A 12,968-nucleotide genomic window follows, 5' to 3' on the forward strand; every position below is an offset into this window, starting at 1 on the left:
GGGGCTGCATGAGGGAACTGCAAGCAGATCAGTTGTGTCTAGATGCCTGTGCTCCAAGGGCAGTAGAAAGGGGTCTTTGCATTGGCCCTGCGTAGCTTAGTGTTATTGTAATAAATGAGGACCAGAGGCAGGACAGGCAAGGAACCATGGGATCTGAATTTGTGCACGGTTAGCCTTGACATCCAGAGCCCATAGGCTGGAATAGCAACTATGGGGGGCTGGCATTGCAGCCCTGAGCTGGGTTACTAGATTGGTGGGTTGATTTCACCACCCCTGCCCCTCTGAACTCCAACTGTGTAGCACAGGGTGGGCAAACTATGGCCTGAGGGCTGCGTCTGGCCCTTCAGATGTCCGGGGCTTGCCCTGCTCAAGCGCTTCAGCTGGGGAGTGGGGTCAGGGGTTGGCCCCTGCTACGCGTGGCTCCCAGAAGCAGATCCTACACGCAGGGGCAGCCAGGGGGCTCCGCATGCTGCCCCCACCCCAAGTGCAGCCCCTGCAGCTTCCATTGGCCGGGACCATGGCTAATGGGAGCTGCAGGGGCAGCGCCTGCGGAGGGGCAGCATAAAGAATTGCCTGACCATACCTCTGCATAGGAGCCGGAGGAGGTCACACCCCGTTATTTTACAAAGGCAGTTAAAAGGTAGTATTTTGAACAACGATCTGAATATCACTCTAGCCATATCAAAGTAGATATTATTTTAAAAGTATGAAAGTTACATAAGCAAAAACATGCCGTATATGATTTGTCAATTACACCTCTTTACATAATATTGTTTTATATTCAGGTAATTAAATAACTGAATTTTTAGCTCCTACTTTTAAGCATTGGATTTGAGGAAATTATCACTTAATTTTAAATTTTCAGAAGGCCATTGGCTAGATTTGCAGACTGGAAGACATTAATAACGACATTACAATATTTTCTTTGGAATTTGCACATTAAACAGTTTCCTTTCCTCCTTCAGCGTTGTAGAAGTCTGTATGAGTGCGGTTAAGTTAAAAAAAAATCCAATCTCATTTTGCAGAATTGCAGAGCCAAACATTTTAACTTAAATCAAATGGCTGTCTAGAAGAGAAAGCATATTTTCTTTTTCTGATTTATTTATTAGGATAAAGTTACCATTGGCCAAATTCATATGAACCTCAGAAAACAAATGGAAAATATTACATGTGAACATGTAATATTGATAGCTAGAGTCTGTTTACATATATACATGCGAATGCATGCCTGTGTCCAGCATTGTCCCTAGGTTAAGTATTTTTCCCCTATAAAATTTGTTAAAAATTCTAAAATAACTAGTTGGCAATATTCCAGAAATGGTAATATTTTTATATCAGTAACAATTCATAAAAAAATTATAACCATGAAAAAGGCACATTTTTGTCTGTGATGATGAATCATGGAAACACTAACAAAGGATGCTCAGGAAGAGGTTCACAGAGGCCCCAGCTCAGCAAAGTACTTCAGCATGCAATGAATTGCTTTGCTGAAAGGGATGAAATTAGGCACATGCATAAAATTCCATCATCATCTCTGCTTGTTAAATCTTCTGAACCAAATTAGTGTAGCTAGTGTGCAATCTATTGGATTTTTATAATTAAATGCATTTAAATATTTTCATAAATATGAACAAGGCTTTGTTGATTCAAAAGGCTTTTCCGAAGGTACTTTTTAAAATGAAAAGTAGGAAAACGTTTTCCAGGATAGTTGAGTACTATAAATCAGTAAGGTGAATTCATGCTACAAATATTGGCGGTGAGATCAGGAAAGGTGAGGGGAGGGACACTGAAGCCTGGTACCTGGGTTTGACCTGCCTAGTGGCCTCTTCCTCCCCCTCATCCTCAGTATTAGGCTCTGTGACTGGTGGCTCCTCTTCTTCTTCTTCATACTCCTTCTCCTCTCTGAGATCAAACCAAGGAAAGAGGCATGCAATGGGACAGAAAGAGGGAAGGTGGAAGAGAAAAAGAGATAAGTCGCCCCAAAACACCAAACCCAAACATGTTAGAAATGGAAGGGAAAAAAAGACAGAAGTAGTTCAGTCACAACATGAGAAACCATTTTACCCACCCTAAATCTATCAAAAAATGAGTAAGCTTGCTGCAGAACGTTAAATGAACTCTTTGCACTAGCTAAGTAGTTAAGTATTCAGGACATTAAAAATCACACTGATGTTCGCACAAAGGGATTATTAATGCATGGATTTGTTTTCCACACTTATATCTATTTTAAAAAAAATCCTAAAGACTTTCTAGACCCAGGTAGAGCACTGCTGCGGTGCTAACCCCACAGACACTTCTGTATGCTATTCTCCCATATCATACCAATGGCCAGTTTGTTTTGCATGAAACTGTGTCACTTTGGCTTAAAGCACCACGCAGTGAATCAAGGTGTCGTAATATTAAAAGCCAAAAATAAAATATTTTGATTGAAAAGCGGACAGTAATTTGCAAGGCACCTATTTAACAGGAAAATTAAGGATGTAAACCAAGTTAAAAATAAGTCTAATAAAAAAATAAACAGGATACAGTTTAGAACTACTCAGAAGTTAAAAATTGTAGTTATAAGATGCTGTTATATGAATTATCCATTAATGGAAAAATGGGGAATCATTAGCATTGCATAGGGTATATAGTTTTGATCCAGAGAGCAGACTGGGAGATGAATATTACAAGTCATGCTTAAGCCCCACTATAAACCATAGCCCAAATATAAACTCATTAGCTACATTACATTCCTCTCAAATAATATACCAGTTTCTCATTCATTAATATTCAGTTTCTCATTCTTTATAGCAGTTGGTCCAGTTCTCCATTTGACTTACTGAAGAATGCCATTATGGTATGTTATATACAAAAGAGATATCACTTGAACTGCAACACCATGAATGGCAAGGAACTTTCTAATGTTCTCATATTCCACTCACTTTTCTAGTTGCAATGCTTCTCTTTTTTAAATTCTAGAGGGATGCTCTATGGATTTTTGTTGGTTTGTTTTTTTAACATTAGTATATTTTGGAGTCAGAAGAAAACTGAATGCCGCTACTGTAGGAAAAAAAGGGTTTCAGTGGCACTGTTGAGGTGAAGTACGATAATCTTAATATAAACTATCTAGGTTAAAAATGCCAAATGCTATCCCATTGAAGCCAAGAGGAGTTTTGCCATTTGCTTCAATGGAACCAAGGATCAGGTCCAAAGTTTATTGCTCTTGCATTGATTATGTTATATTCAAAGCTTGATCTACTAATATTGCAGGAAGATGGCAGCACTTGAAACCCTTTTCTGAAACCTCTGACAGGCATTCAACTACTCTCAAAGCATATAGAATGCAACATCAACACAGCGGGCAGCTGTCTTTAACCAATACTAAGGGTATGTCTACACTATGAAATTAGGTCGAATTTATAGAAGTCGGTTTTTTAGAAATCAGTTTTATATATTCGAGTGTGTGTGTCCCCACAAAAAATGCTCTGTCAAGGTTCCTCCCCCACTCTGAACTCTAGGGTACAGATGTGGGGACCTGCATGAAAAACCTCCTAAGCTTATCTTTACCAGCTTAGGTCAAAACTTCCCCAAGGTACAAAATATTACACCCGTTATCCTTGGACTGGCCGCTACCACCACCAAACTAATACTGGTTACTGGGGAAGAGCTGTTTGGACGCGTCCTTCCCCCCCAAAATACTTCCCAAAACCTTGCACCCCACTTTCTGGACAAGGTTTGGTAAAAAGCCTCACCAATTTGCCGAGGTGACTACAGACCCAGACCCTTGGATCTTAAGAACAATGAACAATCCTCCCAACACTTGCACCCCCCCTTTCCTGGGAAATGTTGGATAAAAAGCCTCACCAATTTGCATAGGTGACCACAGACCCAAACCCTTGGATCTGAGAACAATGAAAAAGCATTCAGTGTTTTACAAGAAGACTTTTAATAAAAAATAGAAGTAAATAGAAATAAAGAAATCCCCCCTGTAAAATCAGGATGGTAGATATCTTACAGGGTAATTAGATTCAAAAACATAGAGAACCCCTCTAGGCAAAACCTTAAGTTACAAAAAAGATACACAGACAGAAATAGTTATTCTATTCAGCACAATTCTTTTCTCAGCCATTTAAAGAAATCATAATCTAACACATACCTAGCTAGATTACTTACTAAAAGTTCTAAGACTCCATTCCTGTTCTGTCCCTGGCAAGCGCAGCATACAGACAGCCACAGACCCTTTGTTTCTCTCCCTCCTCCCAGCTTTTGAAAGTATCTTGTCTCCTCATTGGTCATTTTGGTCAGGTGCCAGCGAGGTTACCTTTAGCTTCTTAACCCTTTACAGGTGAGAGGAGCTTTCCCCTGGCCAGGAGGGATTTCAAAGGGGTTTACCCTTCCCTTTATATTTATGACATGCTCTAAGTGCATTAAGTGCATTAACTCGGCGGAGTGCTTCCACAGTACCGAGGCTAGAGTCAACTTCCAGAGTGTTGCACTGAGGGTAGCTATCCCACAGTTCCCGCAGTCTCCGCTGCCCACTGGAATTCTGGGTTGAGATCCCAATGCCTGATGGGGCTAAAACATTGTCGCGGGTGGTTCTGGGTACATATCGTCAGGCCCCCATTCCCTCCCTCTCTCCGTGAAAGCAAGGGCAGACAATCGTTTCGCGCCTTTTTTCCTGAGTTACCTGTGCAGACGCCATACAACGGCAAGCATGGAGCCCGCTCAGCTTACTGTCACCGTATGTCTCCTGGGTGCTGGCAGACGCGGTACTGCATTGCTGCACAGGAGCAGCAACCCACTGCCTTGTGGCAGCAGACAGTACAATACGACTGGTAGCCGTCATCGTCATGTCCGAGGTGCTCCTGGCCACGTCGGCCAGGAGCGCCTGGGCAGACATGGGCACAGGGACTAAATTTGGAGTGACTTGACCAAGTCATACTCTTTAGTCCTGCAGTCAGCCAAAGATGTAAAAGATAGATGGAGTGGATCAAAACAAGAAATAGACCAGATTTGTTTTGTACTCATTTGCTTCCCCCCCTCCCCCGTCTAGGGGACTCATTCCTCTAAGTCACACTGCAGTCACTCACAGAGAAGGTGCAGCGAGGTAAATCTAGCCATGTATCAATCAGAGGCCAGGCTAACCTCCTTGTTCCAATAAGAACAATAACTTAGGTGCACCATTTCTTATTGGAACCCTCCGTGAAGTCCTGCCTGAAATACTCCTTGATGTAAAGCCACCCCCTTTGTTGATTTTAGCTCCCTGAAGCCAACCCTGTAAGCCGTGTCGTCAGTCGCCCCTCCCTCCGTCAGAGCAACGGCAGACAATCGTTCCGCGCCTTTTTTCTGTGCGGACGCCATACCAAGGCAAGCATGGAGGCCGCTCAGCTCACTTTGGCAATTAGGAGCACATTAAACACCACACGCATTATCCAGCAGTATATGCAGCACCAGAACCTGGCAAAGCGATACCGGGCGAGGAGGCGACGTCAGCGCGGTCACGTGAGTGATCAGGACATGGACACAGATTTCTCTGAAAGCATGGGCCCTGCCAATGCATGCATCATGGTGCTAATGGGGCACGTTCATGCTGTGGAACGCCGATTCTGGGCTCGGGAAACAAGCACAGACTGGTGGGACCGCATAGTGTTGCAGGTCTGGGACGATTCCCAGTGGCTGCGAAACTTTCGCATGCGTAGGGGCACTTTCATGGAACTTTGTGACTTGCTTTCCCCTGCCCTGAAGCGCATGAATACCAAGATGAGAGCAGCCCTCACAGTTGAGAAGTGAGTGGCGATAGCCCTGTGGAAGCTTGCAACGCCAAACAGCTACCGGTCAGTTGGGAATCAATTTGGAGTGGGCAAATCTACTGTGAGGGCTGCTGTGATGCAAGTAGCCCACGCAATCAAAGATCTGCTGATATCAAGGGTAGTGACCTTGGGAAATGTGCAGGTCATAGTGGATGGCTTTGCTGCAATGGGATTTCCTAACTGTGGTGGGGCCAAAGACGGAACCCATATCCCTATCTTGGCACCGGAGCACCAAGCCTGCGAATACATAAACCGCAAGGGGTACTTTTCAATAGTGCTGCAAGCTCTGGTGGATCACAAGGGACGTTTCACCAACATCAACGTGGGATGGCCGGGAAAGGTACATGACACTCGCATCTTCAGGAACTCTGGTCTGTTTCAAAAGCTGCAGGAAGGGACTTTATTCCCAGACCAGAAAATAACTGTTGGGGATGTTGAAATGCCTATAGTTATAGTTGGGGACCCAGCCTACCCCTTAATGCCATGGCTCATGAAGCCGTACACAGGCAGCCTGGACAGTAGTCAGGAGCTGTTCAACCACAGGCGGAGTAAGTGCAGAATGGTGGTAGAATGTGCATTTGGACGTTTAAAGGCGCGCTGGCGCAGTTTACTGACTCGCTTAGACCTCAGCGAAACCAATATTCCCACTGTTATTACTGCTTGCTGTGTGCTCCACAATATCTGTGAGAGTAAGGGGGAGACGTTTATGGCGGGGTGGGAGGTTGAGGCAAATCGCCTGGCTGCTGGTTATGCGCAGCCAGACACCAGGGCAGTTAGAAGAGCACAGGAGGGCGCGGTACGCATCAGAGAAGCTTTGAAAACCAGTTTCATGACTGGCCAGGCTACGGTGTGAAAGTTCTCTTTGTTTCTCCTTGATGAAACCCCCCGCCCCTCGGTTCACTCTACTTCCCTGTAAGCTAACCACCCTCCCCTCCTCCGTTCGATCACCGCTTGCAGAGGCAATAAAGTCATTGTTGCTTCACATTCATGCATTCTTTATTCATTCATCACACAAAGAGGGGGATGACTACCAAGGTAGCCCAGGAGGGGTGGTGGAGGAGGGAAGGAAAATGCCACACAGCACTTTAAAAGTTTACAACTTTAAAATTTATTGAATGCCAGCCTTCTTTTTTTTTTTGGGCAATCCTCTGTGGCGCAGTGGCTGGTTGGCCGGAGGCCCCCCCCACCGCGTTCTTGGGCGTCTGGGTGTGGAGGCTATGGAACTTGGGGAGGAGGGCGGTTGGTTACACAGGGGCTGTAGTGGCAGTCTGTGCTCCAGCTGCCTTTGCTGCAGCTCAACTATACACTGGAGCATACTGGTTTGATCCTCCAGCAGTCTCAGCATTGAATCCTGCCTCCTCTCATCATTCTGCCGCCACATTTGAGCTTCAGCCCTGTCTTCAGCCTGCCACTTACTCTCTTCAGCCCGCCACTTACTCTCTTCAGCCCGCCACCACTCCTCCTGGTCATTTTGTGCTTTCCTGCACTCTGACATTATTTGCCTCCATGCATTCGTCTGTGCTCTGTCAGTGTGGGAGGACAGCATGAGCTCAGAGAACATTTCATCACGAGTGCGTTTTTTTTTCTCTCTAATCTTCACTAGCCTCTGGGAAGGAGAAGATCCTGTGATCATTGAAACACATGCAGCTGGTGGAGAAAAAAAAAGGGACAGCGGTATTTAAAAAGACACATTTTATAAAACAGTGGCTACACTCTTTCAGGGTAAACCTTGCTGTTAACATTACATTTATAGCACATGTGCTTTCGTTACAAGGTCGCATTTTGCCTCCCCACACCGCGTGGCTACCCCCTCAACCCTCCCCTCTCCCTGTGACTAACAGTGGGGAACATTTCTGTTCAGCAACAGGGAAACAGCCCAGCAGGAACGGGCTCCTCGGAGTGTCCCCTGAAGAAAAGCACCTATTTCAACCAGGTGACCATGAATGATATCTCACTCTCCTGAGGATAACACAGAGAGATAAAGAACGGATGCTGTTTGAACGCCAGCAAACATACACTGCAATGCTTTGTTGTACAATGATTCCTGGGTACGTGTTACTGGCCTGGAGTGGTAAAGTGTCCTACCATGAAGGATGCAATAAGGCTGCCCTCTCCAGAAACCTTTTGCAAAGGCTTTGGGAGTACATCCTTTCACATGCTTGCTTTTAAACCATGTATAGTATTTTAAAAGGTACACTCACCGGAGGTCCCTTCTCCACCTGCCAGGTCCAGGAGGCAGCCTTGGGTGGGTTCAGGGGGTACTGGCTCCAGGTCCAGGGTGAGAAACAGTTCCTGGCTGTCGGGAAAACCAGTTTCTCCGCTTGCTTGCTGTGAGCTATCTACAACCTCCTCCTCCTCATCTTCTTCGTCCCCAAAACCTGCTTCCGTGTTGCCTCCATCTCCATTGAAGGAGTCAAACAACACGGCTGGGGTAATGGTGGCTGAACCCCCTAAAATGGCATGCAGCTCATCATAGAAGCGGCATGTTTGGGGCTTTGACCCGGAGCAGCCATTCGCCTCTCTGGTTTTCTGGTAGACTTGCCTCAGCTCCTTAAGTTTCACGCGGCACTGCTTCGGGTCCCTGTTATGGCCTCTGTCCTTCATGCCCTGGGAGATTTTGACAAAGGTTTTGGCATTTCGAAAACTGAAACGTAGTTCTGATAGCACGGATTCCTCTCCCCATACAGCGATCAGAACCCGTACCTCCCGTTCGGTCCATGCTGGAGCTCTTGCGATTCTGGGACTCCATCATGGTCACCTCTGCTGATGAGCTCTGCATGGTCACCTGCAGCTTGCCACGCTGGCCAAACAGGAAATGAGATTTAAAAGTTCGCAGTTCTTTTCCTATCTACCTGGCCAGTGCATCTGAGTTGAGAGTGCTGTCCAGAGCGGTCACAATGGAGCACTCTGGGATAGCTCCCGGAGGCCAATACCGTCGAATTGTGTCCACAGTACCCCAAATTCGACCCGGCAAGGCCGATTTAAGCGCTAATTCACTTGTCAGGGGTGGAGTAAGGAAATCGATTTTAAGAGCCCTTTAAGTCGAAATAAAGGGCTTCATCATGTGGATGGGTGCAGGTTTACATCGATTTAATGCTGCTAAATTCGACCTAAACTCCTAGTGTAGACCAGGGCTAAGGTGCCTCGGTGACAGAAGCATAATTAGAATCAGACTAGATGGGGGTGTGTGTGTCAGTTTTTCATTGTTACCCTGACCTCAAAAATTCAAATGACACAAAGCAAGCAGCATGAAAACAGCCAATCAAGAGTGTTCCTCTTACCTCCTTTACCTGACAAGCTATCCGTTGAGCATTACCTTTGCCAACATCTGACCTCCTGCTAAGAGGGAAAGCCTATAGCAGCAGTGCTGCACTTGTTGCTATTCCTGTACCAGACAGAAGTATAAGAGCAGCTGGCTTCAGACCATGGTTCATAGATCACAGTGTAATGATTTACACTGTCAATTCCTTAACTATAATGGCGCTGTCAGTGTTTTCTTTCACAAACCATTATATTTACATGTTAATTTGCCCAAGGGGTTTAACTCTGCCATTAATATTTGCTCTTGGGTGAATTTTGGCATATACTGGCTGAATCTTGAGGCAAAAATGTTCAAGCTACCCTCTTCATCTGAAGTAATATTTTACCCTAAAGGCTGCCTCATTCACAAAGGAGAAATCAGAATAGCTGGAATATTTTGTTTCATGTATACAAAATTAGGACCTGAATGTACAACAACCCTTTTGCTGAGCACTCCTTTCTTTAAGTAGAACCACTGGCATGAAACTATTTGTCTGAGTAAGGGCTCCCCAGTGTGAGGAAGGGCTGCACAATTTGGCTCTTCCTGTATGGTTTGTTAATTCCCATCAGGAGGTTTTTGAATAGACTTTGCCAAATACCTCTTACAAAAGAAAATGCCTCATATTACAACAGAAACAGAAACAAAATACATGCTAAGATAAATCAGTATGATAAGTACCAGCTTTACGCTTCATGCATTGATTTTACAGATTTTGGTCAAGATTTTCAAAACTGGGTTCCCAAATTTATTTATAGCTAAAATAGGGTGAAATTCTGCCCCACAGAAATGAATGGCAGAACGCCCATTGACTTCACTGGGGTAAGACTGCACTCTGATTCAGTGTACCTTGGAGCTGCTGGCTGCTCAGCATATATTAAAAACAGGACACGTAATTAGGTGCATAGGACCATGTACCTCCTGTTGATTCCACATGGACTATGGAGTCTGTTTGTGTGGAGCCAGTTACAGGACTGGGACCTAAATATGGATTTAGGAACCTAATTTTAATCACACAGTTTTGAAAATCTTGAACTTTTTGTATGTACCTTGTGTGAAATGAAATATACAATCATCATCCTCATCAAATTATGAACAAGGGACGTAGAGCACTCCATAGTTCTGGTTGTTTCATTTGTCTTTGTCAGTCAGTGGGAAAATTGGATTCCCAGAGTAGAAGGGTTAACTAAAAGACTGGAATTAAGTTCATATTTAGAAGAGTGCAGGCTAAGTAAGCTGGCCTTTATAAGCTGGTGTCACACGAATAACAGTCCCCTACAAAACTTCTGCACTTCACTTAGCCTGAAAGGACCGTTTCTCTCCAGGAAAAGCCAACAACTAAGCATCCTGAAGAATTACAATAAAACTACCTAGATCAGCACAAACAAAGTTCAGCAGGTTAACAATAACAAAAACATGCTAAAACACAGACTGCAATACCTCATTTTCAGTGCTGTCAATCAGGCACTTATCATGAGCTCTCATTGATTTAAACTAGGGCTGTCAATTAATCACAATTAACTCACGCGATTAACTCAAAAAATAATTGCAATTAAAATAATTGTAATTAATCACAGTTTTAATCATACTGTTAAACAATAGAATACCAATAGAAATTTATTAAATATTTTGGATGTTTTTCTACATTTTCAAATATATTGATTTCAATTACAACACAGAATACAAAGTGTACAGTGCTCACTTTATATTATTTTTATTACAAATATTTGCACTATAAAAATGATAAAAATGATTTACTTGATAAAGAAATAGTATTTTTCAATTAACCGCATACAAGTACTGTAGTACAGTCTCTTTATCGTGAAAGTGCAGCTTACAAGTGTAGATTTTTTTTTGTTACATAACTGCACTCAAAACCAAAACAATGTAAAACTTCAGAGCCTACAAGTTCACTCAGTCCTACTTCTTATTGAGCCAATCACTAAGACAAACAAATTTGTTTACATTTACAGGAGATCATGCTATCCACTTCTCACTTTCAGGTGACATCGTAAATAAGAACAGGCGTCCCCATGGCACTTTTGTAGCCGGCATTGCAAGGTATTTTACATGCCAGATATGCTAAATATTTGGATGCCCCTTCATGCTTTGGCCACCATTCCAGAGGACATGCTTCCATGCTGATGACGCTCATTAAAAAAATAACCTGTTAATTACATTTATGACTGAACTCCTTGGGGGACAATTGTATGTCTTATGCTCTGTGTTTTACCACCTTTTGCCATATATTTCATGTTATAGTAGTCTCAGATGATGACCCAGCATGTTGTTCGTTTTAAGAACACTTTTATTGCAGATTTGACAAAATGCAAAGAAGGTGCTAATGTGAGAGCTCTAAAGATAACTACAGTACTTGACCCAAGGTTTAAGAATCTGAAGTGTCTTCCAAAATCAGAGAGGGACGAGGTGTGGAGCATGCTTTCAGAAGTCTTAAAAGAGTAACACTCTGATGCAGAAACTACAGAATCCAAACCACCAAAAAAGAAAATCAACTTTTTGCTGGTAGCATCTGACTCAGATGATGAAAAGGAACATGTATCGGTCTGCACTGCTTTGGATCGTTATTGAGCAGAACCCATCATCAGCATGGATGCATGTCCTCTGGAATGGTGGTTGAAGCATGAAGGGACATATGAATCTTTAGCATATCTGGCACATAAATATCTTGCAACACCGGCTACAAGAGTGCCATGAGAATGCCTGTTCTGACCTTCAGGTGACATTGTAAACAAGAAGCAGGCAGCATTGTCTCCTGAACATGTAAACAAACTTGTCTGTCTGAGTGATTGGCTGAACAAGAAGTAGGACTGAGTGGACTTGTAGGCTCTAAAGTTTGACATTGTTTTATATTTGAATGCAGTTATTTTTTGTGCATAATTCTACACTTGTAAGTTCAACTTTCATGATAAAGAGATTGCATGACAGTACTTGTATTAAGTGAATGGAAAAATACTATTTCTTTTATTTCTACAGTGCAAATATTTGTAATAAAAATAAATATAAAGTGAGCACTGTACACTTTGTATTCTGTGTTGAAATTGAAATCAATATATTTGAAAATGTGGAAAACATCCAAATATATTTAAATAAATGGTATTCTATTATGGTTTAACAGCATGATTAATCACATGAGTAATTACAATTAATTATTTTAATCATGTGATTAATCAGGATTAATTTTTTTAATCGCTTGATAGCCCTAATTTAAACATATGTTTGAAGAAGGGACACACATCAAAGTGTAGTCATACAAGACATCCATGCTTCTCATATGGCATACGAACTTGGCCTTTGATCTCACATCTCACAACACATATACGATGTGCAGGAAGGTTGTACGTAATATCCGCACATCTGGAGGATTAGATTGTTTCAAGAATCACAGTAATAGGATAGGGAGCAACTTTCACTTCTAAGTCACTTGCTATAATAGATCCCAGGTTAAAAAAAAACTAAAAATCATTATCACATAACAGCTATATGGATGTCTATGACTTCATGATCTTAACCCAGTTCCTAGTGGACAGGTAGTCACATCTCCAAAACCACCAGTACAATCAGCACCCTTATTGGCAGTCTCAAGAGTGAGTCCAAGGCTTGAGTGAGATTTACACCCCCACTCCCCCTTAGTGGTGGGCCCTTCAAGCCAGAGTTCAGAAATTCTAATAGGGTCATATGAAGATCTTATGTTTCCTCTGCTCTTGCTCTACCTCCTGTATGTACACATAGAATACTTCAGTTTCCAGTGCTAGTCATCTGGCATCTGTTACAAGCACTGACCTCATTTTTGGGGTTAAAAAAACCCCAGCATGCCTTCTTACGTGTTACTGCTTGCATGATGTCAGGGCAGGATATTC

The 12,968-nt window shown here is 43.1% G+C and overlaps 1 protein-coding gene across 6 annotated transcripts in view; it reads right to left on the bottom strand.

The window, feature by feature from the left end:
* The window catches only part of FHOD3 (formin homology 2 domain containing 3), a 627,020-nt gene that overhangs the window by 138,194 nt on the left and 475,858 nt on the right, over window positions 1–12,968 (bottom strand). For 3 of the 6 annotated variants that reach the window (XM_073332691.1, XM_073332695.1, XM_073332690.1), the window contains exon 11: window positions 1,801–1,902. The exons of the other annotated variants lie outside the window; for them this stretch is intronic. In XM_073332691.1, the coding sequence (XP_073188792.1) occupies window positions 1,801–1,902 (102 nt within the window). The remainder of the gene's footprint in view (window positions 1–1,800; window positions 1,903–12,968) is intronic. 6 annotated transcript variants of the gene reach the window in all.

The sequence above is a fragment of the Lepidochelys kempii genome, chromosome 2 (assembly GCF_965140285.1).
Source record: "Lepidochelys kempii isolate rLepKem1 chromosome 2, rLepKem1.hap1, whole genome shotgun sequence".
Classification (NCBI taxonomy): Eukaryota; Metazoa; Chordata; order Testudines; family Cheloniidae; genus Lepidochelys; species Lepidochelys kempii.